Source organism: Hordeum vulgare, chromosome 3H, assembly GCF_904849725.1.
Source record: "Hordeum vulgare subsp. vulgare chromosome 3H, MorexV3_pseudomolecules_assembly, whole genome shotgun sequence".
NCBI classification, from domain to species: domain Eukaryota; kingdom Viridiplantae; phylum Streptophyta; class Magnoliopsida; order Poales; family Poaceae; genus Hordeum; species Hordeum vulgare.
The window spans coordinates 26722799-26745150 of NC_058520.1; the positions used below are offsets into that span (position 1 = coordinate 26722799).

Below are 22352 nucleotides of genomic sequence, written 5' to 3' on the forward strand. Positions count from 1 at the left end.
AAGACTGGGATTTGTCACTCCGTGTGACGGAGAGGTATCTCGGGGCCCACTCGGTAATACAACATCACACACAAGCCTTGCAAGCAATGTGACTTAGTGTAAGTTGCGGGATCTTGTATTACGGAACGAGTAAAGAGACTTGCCGGTAAACGAGATTGAAATAGGTATGCGGATACTGACGATCGAATCTCGGGCAAGTAACATACCGAAGGACAAAGGGAATGACATACGGGATTATATGAATCCTTGGCACTGAGGTTCAAACGATAAGATCTTCGTAGAATATGTAGGATCCAATATGGGCATCCAGGACCCGCTATTGGATATTTACCGAGGAGTCTCTCGGGTCATGTCTACATAGTTCTCGAACCCGCAGGGTCTGCACACTTAAGGTTCGCCGTTGTTTTATGCGTATTTGAGTTATATGGTTGGTTACCGAATGTTGTTCGGAGTCCCGGATGAGATCACGGACGTCACGAGGGTTTCCGGAATGGTCCGGAAACGAAGATTGATATATATGATGACCTCATTTGATTACCGGAAGGTTTTCGGAGTTACCGGGAATATACCGGGAATGACGAATGGGTTCCGGGAGTTCACCGGGGGGGGGGGGGGAACCCACCCCGCGGAAGCCCATAGGCCTTGAGGGTGGCGCACCAGCCCTTAGTGGGCTGGTGGGACAGCCCAAAAGGGCCCTATGCGCATTGGAAGAAAAATCAAAGAGAAAAAAAAGAGGAGGTGGGAAAGGAGAGAAGGACTCCACCCACCAAACCAAGTAGGACTCGGTTTGGGGGGGAGTCCTTCCCCCCTTTGGCTCGGCCGACCCCCTTGGGGCTCCTTGAGCCCCAAGGCAAGGTCCCCTCTCTCCCACCTATATATACGGAGGTTTTAGGGCTGATTTGAGACGACTTTTCCACGGCAGCCCGACCACATACCTCCACGGTTTTTCCTCTAGATCGCGTTTCTGCGGAGCTCGGGCGGAGCCCTGCTGAGACAAGGTCATCACCAACTTCCGGAGCACCGTCACGCTGTCGGAGAACTCTTCTACCTCTCCGTCTCTCTTGTTGGATCAAGAAGGCCGAGATCATCGTCGAGCTGTACGTGTGCTGAACGCGGAGGTGCCGTCCGTTCGGTACTAGATCATGGGACTGATCGCGGGATTGTTCGCGGGGCGGATCGAGGGAGTGAGGACGTTCCAGTACATCAACCGCGTTCACTAACGCTTCTGCTGTACGGTCTACAAGGGTACGTAGATCACTCATCCCCTCTCGTAGATGGACATCACCATGATAGGTCTTCGTGCGCGTAGGAAATTTTTTGTTTCCCATGCGATGTTTCCCAACACTCATCCGGGACTCCGAATAACTTTCGGTAACCTCATATAACAATTCCCTAAAACCCTAGCGTCACCGAACCTTAAGTGTGTAGACCCTACGGGTTCGGGAGACAGGCAGACATGACCGAGACACCTCTCTGGCCAATAACCATCAGCGGGGTCTGGATACCCATGGTGGCTCCCACTTGCTCCAAGATGATCTCATCGGATGAACCACGATGTCAAGGATTCAATCAATCCCGTATACAATTCCCTTTGTCTGTCGGTATAGAACTTGCCCGAGATTCGATCGTCGGTATACCAATACCTTGTTCAATCTCGTTACCGGTAAGTCTCTTTACTCGTTCCGTAGCACGTCATCGTGTGACTAACTCCTCAGTCACATTGAGCTCATGATGATGTTCTACCGAGTGGGCCCAGAGATACCTCTCCGTCACACGGAGTGACAAATCCCGATCTTGATTTGTACCAACCCAACAGACACTTTCGGAGGTACCCGTAGTGCACCTTTATAGTCACCCAGTTACGTTGTGACATTTGATACACCCAAAGCACTCCTACGGTATCCGGGAGTTGCACAATCTCACGGTCGAAGGAAATGATACTTGACATTAGAAAATCTTTAGCATACTAACAATACGATCTAGTGTTATTCTTAGGATTGAGTCTTGTCCGTCACATCATTCTCCCAATGATGTGATCCCGTTATCAATGACATCTAATGCTCAGGATCAGGAAACCATGATCATCTATTGACTAACGGGCTAGCCAACTAGAGGCTTGCTAGGGACATATTGTGATCTATTTATTCACACATGTATTACTGTTTCCTGTTACTACAATTATAGCATGAACAATAGACGATTATCACGAACAAGGAAATATGATAATAACCATTTTATTATTGCCTCTAGGGCATATTTCCAACATTTTTTGCATCCTCCGCGTCACGTGAGAGTTGCAACCACTCCTTATCGAGCTCTCAGTTTCTCCAAATGTCTTGGGCTTCTGGAGTTCCCATTTAATCGTCACCTCTTGCTTCTCCAACTCGATCTTCTCCCTCTCAATTTCAAGATGCCTCTTTGTCCTCCTCCAATCCCACTCCATTCTCTCCCTTTGCGCATCCAACATAAGCTTGTACCTTCCCTCTTTCTTGTTCTCCCTTGCCAAAAAATGCCCGTCCATGTGGACGACATTTTTGTAGCCGCGGCGTCATGGAAGATCCTTGCCTTCTCCCACTTATTTCCCATGACTAGCCGGTTATCCGTTGGCACGGTAGCTTTTCCATTGGTGACGACAACATCATCGTCATCATCGTCCAACCCAATGGATTGGTGGGAGCTTGAGCCATCATTCCTCTTCTTGCCGGCCTTGAGTTCGGCCACAACTTGTTGCCACTTTGGCTAGCCATCCAATAAGAGCCAACAATGGCTAAAAGCAAATGGCCTCTTCTCGGTCTCTTGATACAAAGTGTCCACCATCGTCGCCTAGCATACAACATACGTATGAGCACAAGAATGAAAAACACACCAACATATTGAAATGACAATAAGATGAGGCAATCGAGCTTACATGAGTTGCCACTCCCATTCCACTTTGAGACCATTTGGTCACTTGTGAGTAGTGATCGACGTACTTGTTCACTTCTCCTTGAATGACTTACCATCGATGTTGGAGAGATGCCACATTGCGGGTGCTCACGATAGGATGCGGCTCCACATACTCCTTTCGTTCATGATAGTCCTTCCAAATCTTCTCCCAATACATGGTCCCATTTTGCTCGGTGCCACTTATTGGATCCAATGTTGTGTTTAACCAAGATTTGACCAACAAGACGTCCTCATATCTTGAGAAAGCAAGCCCTCTTGCCTTCGTTATCTTTCCCTTCTTCTTCTTCTTGGTAGGATTGGGATCAGATGTTGCACCAATCACAAATGTGTCCATCTCTCCTCAATATCATATTCCACATGGTCCGAATCTTGATTCTCATTGATCATACTTGCCAAGTACGTCTCCTACACGTTCATGGTTTGCAAGCAATTATCATGTGTGAACTAGTGAACTATACAAAACATTAATCATTAGATCGGACATGAGCAAACATATCCGGTCTTGTTGAGACATTTTGTCGAACATGTCGAGTGCAGCCCGGGCTGTGGGGGTGCCCGTGCTCACCCGCTCACGAATGAGCTGCATGAACTCACACACGTGGACCACTACTGCGTGTCCGGAAAGCTATCCGGAAGGGTCCAACCGGCCGTCTCATCCTCCTCGGTCTCGACGGTGTCGGACGACACAATCCGCGTCGGCGCTTGCATGGATGGGGTGCGGGGAGCCCGGCACACCGGGGGAGACATCTCGTCAATGATGCCCGCATGTACCCACGCCGCCAACTCCGCCTCCCTCCGTCGCTGCCGGCGACGGCGTATCTTACGGACGATGTTCTCCGGCTTGCAAGACGAAGCAAAGGAAGGGCCGCCGACGAACGAGACGGAGTCCGTCTCCGTCTCGGCGGTAGGGGACGGTCTGGAAGACATCACGGCGACGGATCGGGACAGGTGGTGAGGATGGAGAGTAAGGGTGCCGGACGGCGAGGGGTCGGGCGCAGTTGGAGGGCGGTGGGCGGAGGAGGAAGGATTTGGGTGATTTGGTGCAATTTGAGGTAGGGTCGAGCTGTCGGGTCCGACGTGGCAGACGTGCCCGGGCGCACCCGAGCTCCCCCATATCCGCCCCATATTTGGATTGGAAATAAGGGGTGCCGCTCAGCCCGGGCTCCCTCGTATCCGCCCCATATTTGGGTTGGAAATAAGGGTGTCGGTGAGCTCGAGCGTTTGGGACCGGTTTGAGAGGTCCGTCTGGGTCGAATATTTGTGACTGGTTAGTGACCGGACGACCTGCCCGATCGTTTGGGATGGATTTGAGGGGTTCAAATGTAGATGATCTAAGTAAAATTATTATTTTAGCACTGATGCCAACACAACCGGAACACGAAATTCGTTAGTTTACAACTGGAAACTTGCATGGCGAAGGGACACCTGCGATACAACTATAACATGATATCATGTGGTGGCGAGTGGAGTAGATGAGGGCACGGTCGTTCTTGTTTTTCTTTTCTTGGAAAAGAGGTTGAAACCCACAACATCTGCATCATTGTTGCTGTTGTTGTAGTGTATGTTCTCATCGTCTTGGCGGCTAAATTCCATGTGAGAGTGATTCATGCTGTCCTTGTTACGTGTGTGAGTGGTTTTTCCTTGCTATCATTCTCTACATGAGAAAAATAGTGTCCTGTACTTGATCTTGATGTTTTTTAAATGTCTAACGTTGAAGAAAGTCAAGGTGCGATAAATGGAGCTAGAGAGACTCCCTCAAAATATTGTGACGGAGAGCCTCTTTGGTTCAAAGGAGTTTTACATGAGCTTTGGAAGATTCTGTTTCTTATAAGGACTTTCATATATAACTTGTTTGAATAATTCGTAGGATTAGAAAGTGAAGATAATATGATTTTCTCATGGGCCACTTTACATGCGTTTAATTTGAAATGGAAAATTACATTACGCTCAAGTTCCTTCTTTTCCTTTTTTATTACTGGGACGCCGTGTTCAAGGTTAGGGAGATGTTGTCTCAACGATACACCATGCACCTAATCCTTCTAGAATAAACAGCACGCTCTCTGCCACGCAACTAAACAACCTGTATAATATACCAGCACGTTTTTCTGGATTGAAATTCGTACCTAGCCCTTGTGTTCCATGGGAGGAGGCCATGCATGAAACAACCTGTATTATACTTACAGTCAAATCATTTGCTTAGGAAAAAGAATTCCCAACATGCAAATTTCATACGGTTCTCTAGCTAGTGTGTGAATGACGAGGTGCGGTCCGTTGGATTCCGGTCTACACTTTGGCTCTCAGAGATGAAAGGAACCCCGGCCGTGGTTGCTACCAACCCAAGTGATCCAATGAATCTTCTCCAGACAATTGTAGGGATGGAGCTTTTGGGGGAATCTTTTGCCTGGAAGTCCAAGTATCTCTCACCGCCCAATCATCCATCCTTGCTTCCTTGCCGAGAACTCGATGAACACTAGTTAATTGCTAGGAAGTTCCTGACGGCCAGACGTAAAATAAGCGAATCCTTGGATAATCCGCGTAGTCTTTTTCTCCAAGCGTTTTCTCTATATTTCTTTGACGGCTACGGCAAGCTCTAGCCTCTAGTTAAGAGCCTGTTTAAGACTGTTCTGCTTCTTAAAATTCAATTTCATTTCAAAAAACAGAAGCCAAACATGATAACTTCACGATATACTGCTCCGTAAAAAAGTTAGAATCTCGAATACAATTTTAAAGTTTTTATGAAACTCTTCAGAGGGTGCTTCAAAAAAACACTCTAGAAGCTGGAATTAGAAGGAAATTACCCACCAGTGTCATCAATAAGTGGATACCCCTTCATTTCCCCCCCCCCCCCTCAACCAATCAAATAGATTCTTTTCATCAAATTTTCCATTCTTGAAGTTGGAGCTAGGTGAAAGCCAAACATTCTTTTGGTAGTGTTATAGCTTAGAGACTGCTTCAAAATAAATTTGATGAAGTGAAGCTGATTTTGGTGAAGTGGAGCAGTCCCAAATATGCCCTAAGTTTCACCAACGAGTCTGTGGATTCGTCTGTTCTTGCTCCGACTAGTAGTTTAGGTTAGGGTTTCCTAGTCCTTGTATGTGTGCTGGTTGGACGGATGGCGGCACTTCTTCTTCGAGCTTGTCTTTTTCTCCAAGCGTTTTCTCCATATTTCTTTGACGGCTAGGGCAAAGCTCTGGCCTATATGTTTCACCGATGATTCTGTGGATACGCCTGTCCTTGTTGCGAAGGCAATGGCGGAGAGGGGAATTTTGGCGAATTCGTTCCGGCTAGTAGTTTAGGTTTGGGGGTTTTTCGGTCCTTGTATGTGTGCTGGTTGAATGGATAGCGACACTTCTTCTTTGAGCTTGTCTTACGGACTTGAATCTTCCTTGTGTTCGTGCATCTGAACATAGTCTCGAGCTACGGCGTATATTTCCGTTGTCTCCTTGGGGCGATAAGGTTAGGCTTTTTCTTTGTGCGTGAACAAAGACGAGACTTGAGGTGAGTTGCTTTAAATCTATTATTAAAAGGTTCAATGGCCAAGACTGCGGCTCCAGGGCACTTGTCCCTAGGGATACGTGCATGAAGACTTATGTCTATCATCATCAGGCCGAGCCGAGGGTAGTGCAACATGTGTGTCCGACACAGGCCCCAGTTGCATGGGGTCTTTTTTTTCAAACACCAACAGAGCTAAGGCGTAGACCAGACATGTAGGCCGCAAGCGCTTGCATCGTGGGACTGGGCACAGGAAAAACAAATTTGCGGATCGGCCGACATACGAGTCCTACAAGATCTAGGTTCCAGCGTCAGGGCGACTTGGCACATCAGCGTCTCTTCATCTGCAGCAATCACAAACTGATCCTTTTCTCAGGACGGCAAGACCAGGAATAATTCGAGACTGAAACTTACTTTCACCAGCCATTGTTTTTTTTTTGAAACGGTGCAAAAGCTTTGCCTTATCTCATTAATTAAGAAGAAGAGAATTTTCCGATTGATTAACGGAAAATCTGACGAAAACCATTACAACACGTCCACATAGGACCCTAGTTTTGACGGTGATAATGGTCGTCCTGTGGTAGGGGAGCAACGACAACAACATGTCGGCCTCTAGTTTTTACGATGATAATGGTCGTCCTGTGGTCTAGAGATCTCGATATAATTTTTATTATATTTAAGATGCTTTATATTTTCGACGAGAAAGAAAGAGCGACAAACACAGAGTGTCACGTCGTCATCCACCATGGACGTGGTCGGCTCACGGCAACATATAGCCCGCTTGCCCCGGCGCCCTCCATCGATGCACGCAGCGGAACGGCGGCTCCTTTTCGTCGATCGTCACCTTCTTGTCTTGACCGACTCGCCCCCCCCCCCCCCCCCCCCCCCACCTGTCATACATACATGCCGTACGGTACGGTATATAACTGTATACGCACACCCAATCCCGGGCACACAACGCAACAACACGCATAGACGAGGGTGGCCGCGGCTGGATCGATGGGCAGTCACGGGCCTGGCACGTCCATGTCGATGTCCATGGCGACGGCGGCGGCGGAGGAGGAGGAGGAGGACAGGACGCGGCTGTGCGACCTCCCGGAGGCGTGCGTGGCGCACGTGCTGGCGCTCACCTCCCCGCGGGACGCGTGCCGCTGCGCCGCCGTGTCGCCCTGCTTCCGCGACGCCGCCGAGTCGGACGCCGTCTGGGCGCGCTTCCTCCCGCCGGACTACCGCGCCATCCTCCAGCTGCACCAGGCGCCGGCGCCGGCGCGGAGCTTCCCCCTCTCGCGCTCCGGCTCCACGGCGGGGGCGGGGGCGGCGTCGAGCAAGAAGGAGACGTACCTCGGGCTCAGCGACGTGGCCGCGCTGGTGGACGGCGGCGGCGGCGGCATGGCGGTGTGGCTGGCCAGGGGGAGCGGGGCCAAGTGCGTGGCGCTGTCGGCGAGGAGGCTCAGCCTGCCGTGGGAGGACGGCGAGTTCAGCTGGAGGTGGACGCCCCACCCGCTCTCCAGGTACAAACATCCACCTCCATCCTTGTTCGCTTCTCATTTCCCCCCCACTCCGGATCAACCAACTCCATTGCCATCTTTTAACTTTAACTAAATCTCATGATCTATTCCGAGTGCTGTCTTTGGTGATCCTTAGAGTGCTGCTGGCCTGCTGCTGTAATTTTGTGGTTTATTAAAAAATTTATCGTGTGCATCCCGAATGATTTTAGGCGTTATCTCGATGTAAAAGCTGGATTTAATTGCTACTTATGCGATACTAGTACATTCTTTTTGTAAAATAATAACAGTACTCCATCCGTCACGGTTTGGAAGACATAGTTAAACTTGCGTGCGTTTTTAAAATAGACAACGTTTAAGGCGGGAAATCAATTATTCTTATTAATTAGTACTAGTACTAGTAATGCATGCGCCATTTCAATTTGCTGCTCACGGATTAGTATTAGTATTTTCTTAGTTGAATAGGCGCATTAGCATCTACACCTGTTACATCTCATAACCAATCGATGACTACCTTAATCACAGAGATTTTCGAGCGTGCCTTTTAAACCGTGACGGAAGGAATACTTTTCACCTAGAACACAAAGAACACCTATTAGTCTACAATGCATGCACGAACCTTCTCTTTTGTCGTTGTGCCTATTCCATTTCCTTCCAGATTCCAACCAAGAGGATGCAGCTAGCCAAGTCCAACGGCGAGACTTGTCGCGGAAATTCACGTCCACAAACCATGCGATCGTTTTCCCCCGACAGGGTCGTAGAAAACCGGCAGAAATCACCGACGCCAGGTAGGAATATTTCTTTTTTGAGGGGTCAGGCAGGAACAATTAGACAAGTGCATGCGCGTGCTTGTGGCCACGATGTAATAAAGTCAACTCCACCGCCACCGCACCTCCCCGATAATTTGGCATCCATCATCATCACTTGATCACTCGTCAACTTGCACACGTGATTACCCACTAATTGCCACAATAATCGCATCCTATCTGTGTCCATGAATCACATGAGTGAGGTGGATCGACGCCGGTAAGTTTGTCGGGAAATACACTTTGGTTCCTGGATGTATATGCATCTTATATGGATTTTTTTAATAATTAATTAAAAAGTTAAAATAGTTTTAAATAATTGTAGATTAAACTTGACTTTTTTCCCTGCTATTATATAAAATTTCATAAAAAAGTCAACATTGAATTCTGGACAAGAGAGACATAAATTATTTGCTATTATAGATCACTACCCACACTATTTTGATCGAAAATTTGTCTTCAAAAAAAATCAAAGCGTAATTTTATTTTTGTGGAGTTTTTCTTGTAGTTATAATGGAATGTCAAGTTTATTTCAAAGACATTTTTAAATTTTTTGTTGAGTTGCTTAATTTCTTTTGTATTTAATGTGTATATACACCAAGGTTTCAAAGATCCCCCTCCCAAGTTAGCCCTTCTATTACAAAGATTATTAAATATTTTACTACCAGTGGCGTCCTTGTGCTGATATTGACTATTATTAGCTGTCTGCCTTTCTCTTTCAGAAAATAAGCAGCTTTCTTCTTATACTACGCGGTTTCTCCAGTTGCGTCTGATTCCTTGTTCTAGATACAACATAAGTGCTCTCGCAGAAAAGAAAGATACAATATAAGTATAAATCGTCTCTGGAAAACTTTGACTGACTGAGTGTTGCTGATTTAAATGATTGGCAATGCCTTTACATTATATATCAACCTTTTTATACTTGCACATAGAGAAAAGTGATCGTCGCCGTAAGTAAAATGTTGCATCGCCACAACATGTTAATTAAAAAGGTAGATAGTAATAGTATGTGGTTGATCTTGAGTTATTAATCCGCCGATGAAGAAATCATTCCGCGCACCCACATAGATTTAACTGTAAAATTTGTATTATATATCAGGTTCGCGGACGTGGCCCAGCTGGTGGACTGCACATGCCTGGACATCTACGGCCGGCTCCCCACGGCGGAGCTGACGCCGGCCACCGCCTACGCGGCGTACCTCGTCTTCGCCACCACGGACGCCCACCGCGGCCTGAGCTTCCCGGACCAGGAGACGACGGTCAGCGTCGGCCGCAGTGCCCCGTGCCGCCAAACGGTGTGCCTCCGCCCCGACACCGCCGAGGCACGTAGGTTCAGGGGCGGGAATGTCGAGGCGAGGGGGCCGGCGCAGCGCGGCGACGGGTGGTGGGAGGTGGAGATGGGGCGGCTGCGCACCGGCGACGGGGCAGCGGTGGTCGGGGAGGAGGTGGCGGTGAGCTTCGAGATGCTGGGGTGGTACCCCAAGCGCGGGCTCGTCGTGGAAGGCGTCGAGTTCAGGCCCCTGTGATGGATCGATACCGGAGACCTCGAGTTACTACGGACGTACGCGCACATTGCTTGTACGATGAATATCGGTTCATCCAGTCGGTGAGGTGGTATGTAATCGTGCGTGTGTAGGTTGTGAATAGTAATTTGGACAACTTTTTATTTCGAGTTTCTTAATTAGTGATGACAGGGACTGATTCTTCTGCCTTTTCTTTTTTTGCATTGCATGAGAGGTGTTTATATAGAAACATGGTACACATGCATATGCTCCTATGCACGTATATGGACTCAATCATATGTTTGCATTCATGTACACTCTATTTCTATGAGCACCTATAAGAGGCTCGGCCAGCTGGTTTTTAGATTGACGAAGTATCAAAATGTCAACTTATTTGAATCTAGAGATACCAGCTGCAATCCTTCCTGCTTCTATGGGAGAAGATTCAGAATGTCAACTTATCTGAATCTAGAGATACCATTGACTGGATCTGGACGAAGAACAAGAGTTACACCGCCAAGTCAGCATATTCCTGCCAGTTCATTGGCTCTGTCGCCAATCCTGAGGCTAACAGCATCTGGAGACTCAAGATTGAAAGAAAAGTGCAGTTCTTTATTTGGACTTTGGCTCAAAACAGATTGCCAACCATCGACAGATTGAGAGCACATGGAAGTGATCACACCGCGATGTGCTCTCTCTGCCGCCAGCTCCCTGAAACTGCCCTCCACCTCTTCAGCGCATGCCCTTTCTCCATGGAGGTTCGGAACAGATTACACCTAGCACGGTCTTTGAGCTACCCAACACTGCCAGTAAACCCTCAGTCAATCTCACAATGGTGGCGCAACCACTCCCAGAACTCCAGAGAAATAGCTGCTGCTGCTGCCTACTTTGCTTGGCACATCTGGAACGAGAGGAACAGACGGACTTCAACACTAAATCTATTGCGGCGGATGGTGTGACCTCTCTGATCAAAGCCGATCTTGATGTTGTAAGACTAGCGCTGTAGAATCTTACTATGTACAGGCAGCGTTCACTGGATGACTGCTCACTCTTTTGTATATCCCTAATCTTTAATGAAAAGACAGAGCACCTGTCGTTTTAATTCAAAAAAAAAAAAAGATTGACGAAGTCTCGCTACCGACAAAACATCGCCTCCACTGCAATCTAAAAGTATGTTTTGCCTCTACCAGATACATGTGTAAAATCTCGTGTTTGATCCTCATGGGGTGAAGTTAGTTATAATGATCACTGGATGGCTTGAGAAGGCGGATACTCCAACACACTTTAAGAGAGTAATATGATAATGGTCAATTACAACAGTATATAAAGGCAACTCCCATTTTCTCCATTTTCAATGATTTTTGTTATGATATGAAGGCAAACAACAGAGTCAAAGTTTATGACAAGCGCAGACACATTGTTTTCTTCTTTTTACAAACTAGACGTCAAAACATACTCTCAACGCCTTCCAAATTGATGCATCATATGATGGCAATTTCCATTCAATTTATGATGGAAGTTTATTCTAATTAATTAAAATAAGAAGATATTATCTGATTTTTTTCAACTTTTTTCTTAGAAAATCATGACAATGAGTTATGGTAAATATACATGTTACAAATTCATGCACCATACCTACTTTTTTTTTCTAACGAACAGCCAATCTTACATGCACTTCATGGCAATTATTTTCTCATGCATCTTTCTTCAAAGTGCAAGTTTCTACTAGCGAAAGTTGTCTTATGACCAGTCCCCAACATCAACTATTGCAACTCATTAGGTTATGCACATGCAAGGTTAGCAAAACATTATGCCCATCACTGAAATTACCACTTTCGTTATGGCACAAAGGAAAGTCATTAAAGGGTGTATGGAGGGCTTTGGCCCAAGAAAAAACATACACTAATTTGTATTCATCCCCCATGGCAATATCAGTCATACTCCCTCAGTACCGAATTATAAGACGTTTTAGGTTTGATAGGCAAATTTTTCGCACGTTACGAGATCTTTGGACTTTTCGAAATTACCCCTTCACTCACTCACTTCGACCAGCTTGCTCCACTCCGTACCAGCTCGCCCTCGTCTCCTGGATCCACTGTCGCCACCCTCTCCTTTTGCCCATCACCGACCTCTTCCAGCGGCCCTTTCTTCCCACCATCCAGCCTCACACCCTGCCTCCACTCACACACCGGAGGTCAAAAAGACCGAGTCTTTTTCGCCGGCGACGAGTTTCTATGCGACGGAGGCGCTGGATCTCCGTGCACCGGCGCTGGATGTGAGGTGGCGGATCTGGAGCAGGACCCGAGCGGCGCTGGAGTAGCGGAGCGCTGTTGTCATCCTTGACGAGTGTGACAGAAGGGGGGTCGAGAGAGGAGGATGGCGGGTGGCGGAGGGCTGGGGAAGGTGAAGGTGGGGAGCCGACCGCCGTGGGTGGGGTTGACGACGCCGGTGTGGGTGGGTGGCCAGGAGCGCCTACGTCTTCTCACGCCGCCGAGCGCCGCCGCATCACAGCCTGCTCGTGGCCCTGCCGGCCTGTCCATGGAGAAATGGAAGGGGTTCGTCTCCAGCAGAATTCGCAACTAAGTTTCTGAAACATGACCTTTGTTGCAAAAATTTCTTCCACAACAGTATCTATGTTGCAGAAAGACAAAGAAAATTTTTCTACAACAAAACGATTGTTTCTCAAACTCAACTGTTGTTTCAGGAATTAATGGATCCAAAGTTTATTTTTTACAACAAAGCGATCATTTCTACAACTCATCCGTCGTTTCAGAAATTATTGGATGTCCGACCGAAACCCCGCACGCGAATCAAACAGCTACGCACGTAGATCGAACGGTCGTCCAAGTAAGAGGGTGTTTGGATACTCTCTAGTCATGTGACTAGTAGTAGTCAGACTAGAAGTTTATAGTGAGGCCCTGTTTGGAAGGTGACTACTACTAGTCAACATTAAATGTCTCAGTATTAAATTATTCTCTCTTCCTTTCATTTATCTCCCTTCCATTAGCGTGTCCGCATGGGAGGGTGAGCCCGTAACAGGATGGGCCCGCCAATTAAATAGAGAAGAGACTTTAGTCAGTAAAAGTTGGGGGTGAGGTGACTAGGGACTAAACTAGTTTTAGTCACTCATTAGTCAGGGGTGTTTGGAGGTTTACTGACTAAAGGTGACTACTACTAGTCTTTAGTCTCTAGTGATCCAAACATCCTCTAAGGGATGTTTACTAAACATCCAAGTGAATGCATGGCAGACCCATAAAATTGAGTCTGTAATTACTAGTTTATACGGACGAAAACCGCACGGACCTTAACGAAATGGATAAAGGGTGGATCCAACACGCCTATCCCGACTCTGGTAAAATTACTTATTCGCGACGGATTCCCATATGCTTGTCATGCGGCATACGTGTCCGAGTAGGATACGTGTCAGTCACCGACTAGTCCGCCAACCCAAACCCTCCACAAAAAGAGAAGACGAACGCCTTCACAAACCCCTCCACCATCCCCACAACCACACGGCGTTACCCGGCGGCGCCGGCGCCATGGGGAAGAACGAGCTGAAGGCGACGGCGAACCGGGCGAAGGCCAAGGGGCTGCAGAAGCTGCGGTGGTACTGCCAGATGTGCGAGAAGCAGTGCCGCAACGAGAACGGCTTCAAGTGCCACTGCTCGTCGGAGTCGCACCGGCGGCAGATGGCCGTCTTCGGCCAGGCCCCCGGCCGCGCCGTCGACCGCTTCTCCGGCGAGTTCCTCGCGGCGTTCCTCGCCCTGCTCCGCCACGGCCACCGCGGCTCCCGCGTCGCCGCCGCCGCCGTCTACAACCAGCTCGTCGCCGACCGCCGCCACGTGCACATGAACTCCACGCGCTGGGCCACGCTCACCGAGTTCGTCGAGTTCCTCGGCCGCCAGGGCCTCGCCAGGGTCGAGCTCACGCCCAAGGGCTGGTTCATCGAATACATCGACAGGGACTCCGAGCAGGCCGCCATGGCCGGGCTCAAGCGCAAGAGGGCCGAGTCCGTTTCGGAGGAGCTCGTGATTGCCCGGCAGATTGCGCGTGCCCGGAAGACATCCATGGCCGAGGCTAATGGCGATGACAATGGCGACTCAGGGAAGAGTGGGGATGATCATTCGGAATCAGGCGAGGCTGGTCAAGAAGAACAGCAGGAGAATGCCAAGGAGTTCAACAAGGCGACTGGGAAGATCGCGATCGCACTCCACCGCGCCGCTCCTCCGGCGACACCCGACGTTAACCCTTTTGACGACAAGCCGAAGATGAGATCGGGCTCTGAGGAAGAAGAGATGACCAACAACAAGGGGAAAGACGTCGGGAAAGCAAGGGACACGAGGAGACCGGCCATTGATGATCTGATGGAGGAGGAGGAGAAGGCCAAGGACCGGAGCAACCGGAAGGGCCACTGGCTGTGCCCTGGCATCGTGGTCAAGGTGATGAGCAGATCACTGGCCCAAAAGGGGCACCACTACTACAAGCAGAAGGGGCTGGTGAAGAGGGTGATAAACCGGTATTTCGGCGAGATCGAGATGCTGGAGAGCAAGCATGTCGTCAGGGTCGACCAAGATGAGCTCGAGACCGTCATCCCGCAGATCGGCGGGCTGGTACGGATCGTCAATGGCGCTTACCGAGGGTCGACCGCGAGCCTGCTCTCGGTGGACATGGAGAGGTTCTCTGCCAGACTGCGGGTTGAGAAGGGCCTCTATGACGGCACAGTTCTCGACGCCGTCGAGTATGAGGACATCTGCAAGCTTGCTCAAGAAAAATGCATGTAAGCTAGAAAAAAGACAATGTATGTAGTACTGCATACTTGTTTCAGACAATGTAGTTTGTAAAGGGTACAATTGCAATACAAGCAAGCAAATTTCTGGTGGTAAAACAAGAATTTCAGTGTGTCCTGGTTGCAGCCAAACCCTATCTGCCAGTTACAGGAATTACTTAGTCTTGACCTTCTCGCTTTGGTGAACCGCCGTGCAGATCTTGTTCCAGCTCCTCCTCGCGATCAGCAACGGAATCACAACCCACGAACTGTTTGCGCCGATGAAATATGCCCAGAAGTAGAACGGACTGATCCAGAAGTTGAAGCCGTCCAAGTAGGCGGTGGTGAAGTAGACGATGCATCCGTAGAGTTGACCCAGGCACACCGCGAACTGGAGGATATGGCTGTACGACTTGCGCGATGCGATCGCATAGCTGCAGCCACCAAACAATTGTCAGGATGAAATAGAGGCGTCGTTAAAATTAGAACAGCAATGAAGCGAAACTTCATATTAGCTACATCGGCTACGGATTTCTATCAGACAAGAATAAGATGAGCATGCCATTTTTAGAAATAGGTGCAGACTGAAAATGCAGCGAGGAGATTCTTCAGACCTCTGGAACAAGTCCAGTAGAAATAGTGCTACTGCCTTGAATTGCTAAGCTTTGCGGTCAAGTCATTTTAAGTTGGGACAAGCCGAAAACACAACTGTTTATAAATCATCTGCGAAGAACATCAATCTGCAAAATCATCAATTGGTTTTTACATTTTCGACATTTTGTAAAATGCAAAACTAAGTCTATTGAGTTTAGATGTTGACGGATGATTTTTGAAAGAATACTTGGCAGTAAGCACTCCAAAATTTCTCTTAAGCATACACTACTTGGACCTTATTATACAGTCTAGATTCACTCAAATAATTAAATCATCATATGCTTGTTTCTTCCAGGGCCAGAAAACATATGCTGATATGCACAAGAAAGCACATGAAAACAGACACCATTCAGTCATGAATTCCGCAATCTGTTGGCATTGCATTATCTTTCCTGCCTCCTATATCAGGCAAATACAATGCTAGTTTTATTGAATGCAGGAGGACCACGCTACTTGTGGATCTGAACAACGCTGCAAATATATGCTCTGTTGAAGCATCTACCAGCGGCACGCCTCACCAAATTATGAACTTACATGGTTTATGACAAATCAGATCCTGAACTCCATTTTGCACATGCCGTCAAGTTATGAACCAATGTTAATTACGAGAACGATGCTCTGTCATGGAGATCAGGGCCTCGCATCTTAGTGAAAGAACGGGGTTGTGAAATGAGTGACGCCCACGTCTTAAGCACATACCAGAATCGAAGTGAATCATGCTCGATTGAACATAGCAAACAAGATTTAACTAAAGATTGACACAGAAAGTCTGCAGATGCAGTCCAATTAGCACTACACAAGAAGCAGAGCAAGCTTCGTGTGCTGGGTACCAAAGGTCTCCGTGATCATAATAAACAAGATGAGAAGACGTACACCGCGAGCAGCGAGGCAGGGCCTTCCAGCACGGCCGTGATTCCTTCGACGGTGACGGTGGCGGTGTCCCTGGCGACGTACCTGGAGTCACCCTTGCTGTACTCCTTCCCTGGACAACAGCACAACAGATCGACAGGCAGGTCCAGCCACATCAAAAACTCCATCTTGACCGACCTCGATTTGGAGCAGAACGTGAAGAATCGGGATGGGAACCAACTTACAGACTTCGTCGAAGAAGTTGGGGCTGGTCTTGGTGAAGAAACCGGGGGTAAAGACGAAGGGCCCCTCGATGAGTATGTGGGTGAGGCCGGTGAAGGCCCACCAGCACATGAGCAGGCGGTCGGCCCCGGACAGCCTGCGGCATCTCCCTGCGCGGCGGAGGCGTGAGCTGGCCGACGGCCGACGAGATCTCGGTTGGGGCGGGGGGGTTGGGATTGGGGAAGGTGGTGTTTTTGTTACCGGAGAGGAGCCAGACGGCGGCGACGACGAAGAGGGAGGTGCCGAGGTATGCCGCCAGGATCTCGAGCTGGGTGAGCCGCAGCGGCACGTAGCCCGGGAGGTCCAGGCTCGCCGGCACGTAGGGGTGCGCGCCCATCGCCGCCGCCGGCGGCGTCTCGATCTGGGAGCCGGAGATGGAGATGGAGCAAATCTGCGCTGGTCAACTCGGCTGTGCTGCTGTGTGGATTGGGTGGGTTGTTGTCACTCATGCGCGCCCACGCCACGAGTTTTGTAAACAGGGGGCAGCACATGGGGGCATTGGACGGACGTTGGGATCATCGCCGTCCGATTGGAAAAACTGAGCACATCAATCAAATCATCACGTGGGAGACGGCCACCACGCAATCCGGCCAAATTTTATTCTTTGTCGTTAGTTAGATCAACTTCAACGGAGAGCCATTTCGTAGGTGTCCGTTCGTTAGAGTCGTTCGCCTAATTTTAAACCGGATTTACGTCGGTGCGAACACGAGACAGACGTGCACGCGCACCTACTCCTCTTCCCGGGTCCGTCGGTCGATGGCATCCACCACCATTTCCCCCTAAAACGCTCCCGCCCCACGCCCGCCACGGACGACGACCTCGACCTCGATGCCGTCGCCGACCTTGCCTTCCTCGCCTCGTCCGGTTAAGGCAAGCCTCGCGCCCACCGAAAGGCCGCCGCACCGAAGCCGAAGAAGGTGTTGACGCTCGAGTAGCAGGCAAAGGAGTTGGTCAAGAGAAAGGATCGGAGGCACGCGCCGGACGCGAGGGATGAAGCCATCGCGGCGGCCGCCGCCGCCGCGCAGCAGCATGTCACCAATGTCCGCGTCGCAGCGGCAACGAGGGAGGCACTCTGCATGCGAGGGTTAAACCCTAGCCAGCACAGGCTCATCAACGCCGCTGTGGCCGTCGCGGTCAGCACCGGCTCATCCGCCTTCCCTCAGACGGTGCTGCCCGACTCGGCCGCCGCGTCGGCTTGCAACCCGGTGCCCGGCTTCAACGTCTACCTGCAGGCCTCCCGCCTCTCGGGGGAGTGCTCGCACGAGGTGAGCGTGGTCGTGCCTTCCACGCCCGCACCCGTGCCCATTGACCTCAACGCCACACCGGTGGCCGCTGACTCGTCAACCGAAGGAGCGAGGAAACGCGCGCGGCAGACGCGAGCATGATGACCGGGGTGGAGATCATGAAGGTGGATCTTAACACCGTGTCACTAAGGAAGAGGTCGTGGTTTGAGAAGATGCATGCCGACATGCTCCAGTTCGACGACGAGTGATCTATGGCGACGAGCGCCATATTTTTTGGATGCCGACATGTGTGCTGGCATGACCACAGGGGCCGCGATGGCGTGGTCGAACTCAAGTCACACCCTTTTTGTGTGCTGGCATGTGTGTCGGCCGGCTGGCGAATGCGCCAGCATGAACCGTGGTGTTATTTTTTTTAAGCCGACATTGTATACCGACGCTGGCATGGTGCCGGCATGAGACATGGCCGCTGGCATGATCGGCCGCGGGTCCTTTTTTAAATGTTGATTGCGGACATGAAATGAGTTGACGCGTTGGACGCACTGCCGACCCAAATCTAAAACAGGACGGACGCCGGGCAGGCGGCCGACCCAAACGGACAAAAAGCAAACAAATTCGCCATTTGTTTGGATCGGTCCGTTGGAGTTGCTCTTAGCCTAGCACGATTTGATCAATTTTTTTCGAATTTAACCTTTTTATCATTATTTTCTTTGGTGATTGGGGAAAAAATTTAGATCAAACCCTTTTTCTATCTTTGACGATAGGATAACACATCGCTAAAAACAATGGTCATAGAAAAAGGTTAGATGCCAAAAACTTTTACGCATGAGGTTAAATAGAAACTCTAATCAGTGGCGCCGCACTAGGCCGTTCCCGTGTCGTGGCTTGGGACCAGCGCTGCATGCATGTATTTATTTTTCCTTCATATGGTTACTATTTAATGTTCAATGGAATTTTGTCTATATAAAATGGACGTGCATGCTTGTCGGAATCTTCTACCTCGTACTGGCATGGTCACATTATTAATTTTTGAAAATGATTTTTCTGACAAATCAATAATTCGATTAGATATCCGTTTTCACCGACAGGTACGTCTCGACAAGACCTTCAAAACAAGATCTCATGTTGACATGTTTTGGTGAATTTTTTCGTTCGTTACCGATTGTCATAATTACACCATCATAGTGTTGGAATTATGCCCTAGAGGCAATAATAAATATAGTTATTATTATAATTCCTGTATCAAGATAATAGTTTATTATCCATGCTATAATTGTATTGAATGAAGACTCATTTACATGTGTGGATACATAGACAAAACACCGTCCCTAGCATGCCTCTAGTTGGCTAGCCAGTTGATCGATGATAGTCAGTGTCTTCTGATTATGAACAAGGTGTTGTTGCTTGATAACTGGATCACGTCATTGGGAGAATCACGTGATGGACTAGACCCAAACTAATAGACGTAGCATGTTGATCGTGTCATTTTGTTGCTACTGTTTTCTGCGTGTCAAGTATTTATTCCTATGACCATGAGATCATATAACTCACTGACACCGGAGGAATGCTTTGTGTGTATCAAACGTCGCAACGTAACTGGGTGACTGTAAAGATGCTCTACAGGTATCTCCGAAGGTGTTGGTTGAGTTAGTATGGATCAAGACTGGGATTTGTCACTCCGTGTGACGGAGAGGTATCTCAGGGCCCACTCGGTAATACAACATCACACACAAGACTTGCAAGCAATGTAACTTAGTGTAAGTTGCGGGATCCTGTATTACGGAACGAGTAAAGAGACTTGCCGGTAAACGAGATTGAAATAGGTATGCGGATACTGACGATCGAATCTCGCGCAAGTAACATACCGAAGGACAAAGGGAATGACATACGGGATTATACGAATCCTTGGCACTGAGGTTCAAACGATAAGATCTTCGTAGAATATGTAGGATCCAATATGGGCATCCAGGTCCCGCTATTGGATATTGACCGAGGAGTCTCTCGGGTCATGTCTACATAGTTCTCGAACCCGCAGGGTCTGCACACTTAAGGTTCGACGTTGTTTTATGCGTATTTGAGTTATATGGTTGGTTACCGAATGTTGTTCGGAGTCCCGGATGAGATCACGGACGTCACGAGGGTTTCCGGAATGGTCCGGAAACGAAGATTGATATATAGGATGACCTCATTTGATTACCGGAAGGTTTTCGGAGTTACCGGGAATGTACCGGGAATGACGAATGGGTTCCGGGAGTTCACCGGGGGGGGGGGGGGGGGCAACCCACCCCGGGGAAGCCCATAGGCCTTAGGGGAGACACACCAGCCCTTAGTGGGCTGGTGGGACAGCCCACAAGTGCCCTATGCGCCAAGGAGAAGAAAATCAAGAGAGAAAGAAAAAAAAAGGTAGGAGGTGGGAAGGGAGGAGGACTCCCTCCCACCAAACCTAGTCCAACTCGGTTTGGGGGGGGGGGGAGAGTCCTCCCCCTTGGCTCGGCCGACCCCCTTGAGGGTCCTTGGACCCCAAGGCAAGGCCCCCTCCCTCCCACCTATATATACGGAGGTTTTAGGGCTGATTTGAGACGACTTTTCCACGGCAGCCCGACCACATACCTCCACGGTTTTTCCTCTAGATCGCGTTTCTGCGGAGCTCGGGCGGAGCCCTGCTGAGACAAGGTCATCACCAACCTCCGGAGCGCCGTCACGCTGCCGGAGAACTCTTCTACCTCTCTGTCTCTCTTGCTGGATCAAGAAGGCCGAGATCATCGTCGAGCTGTACGTGTGCTGAACGCGGAGGTGCCGTCCGTTCGGTACTAGATCGTGGGACTGATCGCGGGATTGTTCGCGGGGCGGATCGAGGGACGTGAGGACGTTCCACTACATCAACCGCGTTCTCTAACGCTTCTGCTGTACGGTCTACAAGGGTACGTAGATCACTCATCCCCTCTCGTAGATGGACATCACCATGATAGGTCTTCGTGCGCGTAGGAAAATTTTTGTTTCCCATGCGACGTTCCCCAACAGTGGCATCATGAGCTAGGTTCATGCGTAGATGTCTTTTCGAGTAGAACACAAAAGTTTTTGTGGGCGGTGATGTGCGTTTTGCTGCCCTCCTTAGTCTTTTCTTGATTCCGCGGTATTGTTGGATTGAAGCGGCTTGGACCGACATTACTCGTACGCTTACGAGAGACTGGTTTCATCGTTACGAGTACCCCCCTTTGCTCAAAGATGACAGGCAAGTGTCGGTTTCTCCAACTTTAGTGGAATCGGATTTGACCGAGGAGGTCCTTGGATGAGGTTAAATAGCAACTCATATATCTCCGTTGTGGTGTTTGCGTAAGTAAGATGCGATCCCACTAGATACCCTTGGTCACCACGTAAAACGTGCAACAACAAAATTAGAGGACGTCTAACTTGTTTTTGCAGGGTATGATTGTGATGTGATATGGCCAACGATGTGATGTGATATACTGGATGTATGAGATGATCATGTTGTAATAGAAATATCGACTTGCACGTCGATGGTACGGCAACCGGCAGGAGCCATAGGGTTGTCTTTATACTAACGTTTGTGCTTGCAGATGCGTTTACTATTTTGCTAGGATGTAGCTTTAGTAGTAATAGCATAAGTAGCACGACAACCCCGATGGCAACACGTTGATGGATGATCATGGTGTGGCGCCGGTGACAAGAAGATCGTGCCGGTGCTTTGGTGATGGAGATCAAGAAGCACGTGATGATGGCCATATCATGTCACTTATGAATTGCATGTGATGTTAATCCTTTTATGCACCTTATTTTGCTTAGAACGACGGTAGCATTATGAGGTGATCTCTCACTAAAATTTCAAGACGAAATTGTGTTCTCCCCGACTGTGCACCGTTGCTACAGTTCGTTGTTTCGAGACACCACGTGATGATCGGGTGTGATAGACTCAACGTTCACATACAACGGGTGCAAAACAGTTGCGCACGCGGAACACTCGGGTTAAGCTTGACGAGCCTAGCATGTGCAGACATGGCCTCGGAACACATGAGACCGAAAGGTCGATCATGAATCATATAGTTGATACGATTAGCATAGGGATGCTTACCACTGAAACTATACTCAACTCACGTGATGATCGGACTTGGGATAGTGTAAGTGGATCATGAACCACTCAAATGACTAGAGAGATGTACTTTTTGAGTGGGAGTTTATGTGACAGCCCGAGACCGACGTTCCAGAAGATTCTCCCTTCCTTTCCACTTTCGTCGTGTGTTTAGTTTTATTCGTTGCATCGTCATGTAGTTGCATCATTGCATCATGCATGG

At 49.0% G+C, this 22352-nt stretch overlaps 3 protein-coding genes across 3 annotated transcripts; 2 read left to right on the top strand and 1 right to left on the bottom strand.

Annotated features, from left to right (window-relative positions):
* The first annotated feature begins 7330 nt into the window (after positions 1-7330).
* On the top strand, positions 7331-10625 carry LOC123439384 (F-box protein PP2-B10-like). The gene is made up of 2 exons (XM_045116104.1): positions 7331-7949; positions 9849-10625. The coding sequence occupies exons 1-2, from the start codon at positions 7438-7440 to the stop codon at positions 10273-10275; spliced, it is 939 nt and encodes a 312-aa protein (XP_044972039.1). The 5' UTR covers positions 7331-7437; the 3' UTR covers positions 10276-10625.
* Positions 10626-13589: 2964 nt separating this feature from the next.
* On the top strand, positions 13590-15136 carry LOC123442722 (KIN17-like protein). The gene has a single exon (XM_045118848.1). The coding sequence runs from the start codon at positions 13635-13637 to the stop codon at positions 15030-15032; it is 1398 nt and encodes a 465-aa protein (XP_044974783.1). The 5' UTR covers positions 13590-13634; the 3' UTR covers positions 15033-15136.
* LOC123442723 (probable 3-beta-hydroxysteroid-Delta(8),Delta(7)-isomerase) lies at positions 15055-17320 on the bottom strand. The gene is made up of 4 exons (XM_045118849.1): positions 17003-17320; positions 16765-16911; positions 16544-16652; positions 15055-15450 (listed from the first exon to the last, which is right to left on the bottom strand). The coding sequence occupies exons 1-4, from the start codon at positions 17136-17138 to the stop codon at positions 15192-15194; spliced, it is 651 nt and encodes a 216-aa protein (XP_044974784.1). The 5' UTR covers positions 17139-17320; the 3' UTR covers positions 15055-15191.
* Between the last annotated feature and the right edge of the window lie 5032 nt (positions 17321-22352).

Coding starts and splice junctions, on each gene's coding strand:
- LOC123442723 (XM_045118849.1), bottom strand. CDS start 17,138: ATGGGCGCGCACCCCTACGTGCCGGCGAGCCTGGACCTCCCGGGCTAC. Junction 16,912..17,002: donor CGCCGTCTGGCTCCTCTCCG/GTAACAAAAACA, acceptor TCCGCCGCGCAG/GGAGATGCCGCAGGCTGTCC. Junction 15,451..16,543: donor CCTGCCTCGCTGCTCGCGGT/GTACGTCTTCTC, acceptor TGGTGGCTGCAG/CTATGCGATCGCATCGCGCA.
- LOC123439384 (XM_045116104.1), top strand. CDS start 7,438: ATGGGCAGTCACGGGCCTGGCACGTCCATGTCGATGTCCATGGCGACG. Junction 7,950..9,848: donor ACGCCCCACCCGCTCTCCAG/GTACAAACATCC, acceptor ATTATATATCAG/GTTCGCGGACGTGGCCCAGC.
- LOC123442722 (XM_045118848.1), top strand. CDS start 13,635: ATGCTTGTCATGCGGCATACGTGTCCGAGTAGGATACGTGTCAGTCAC.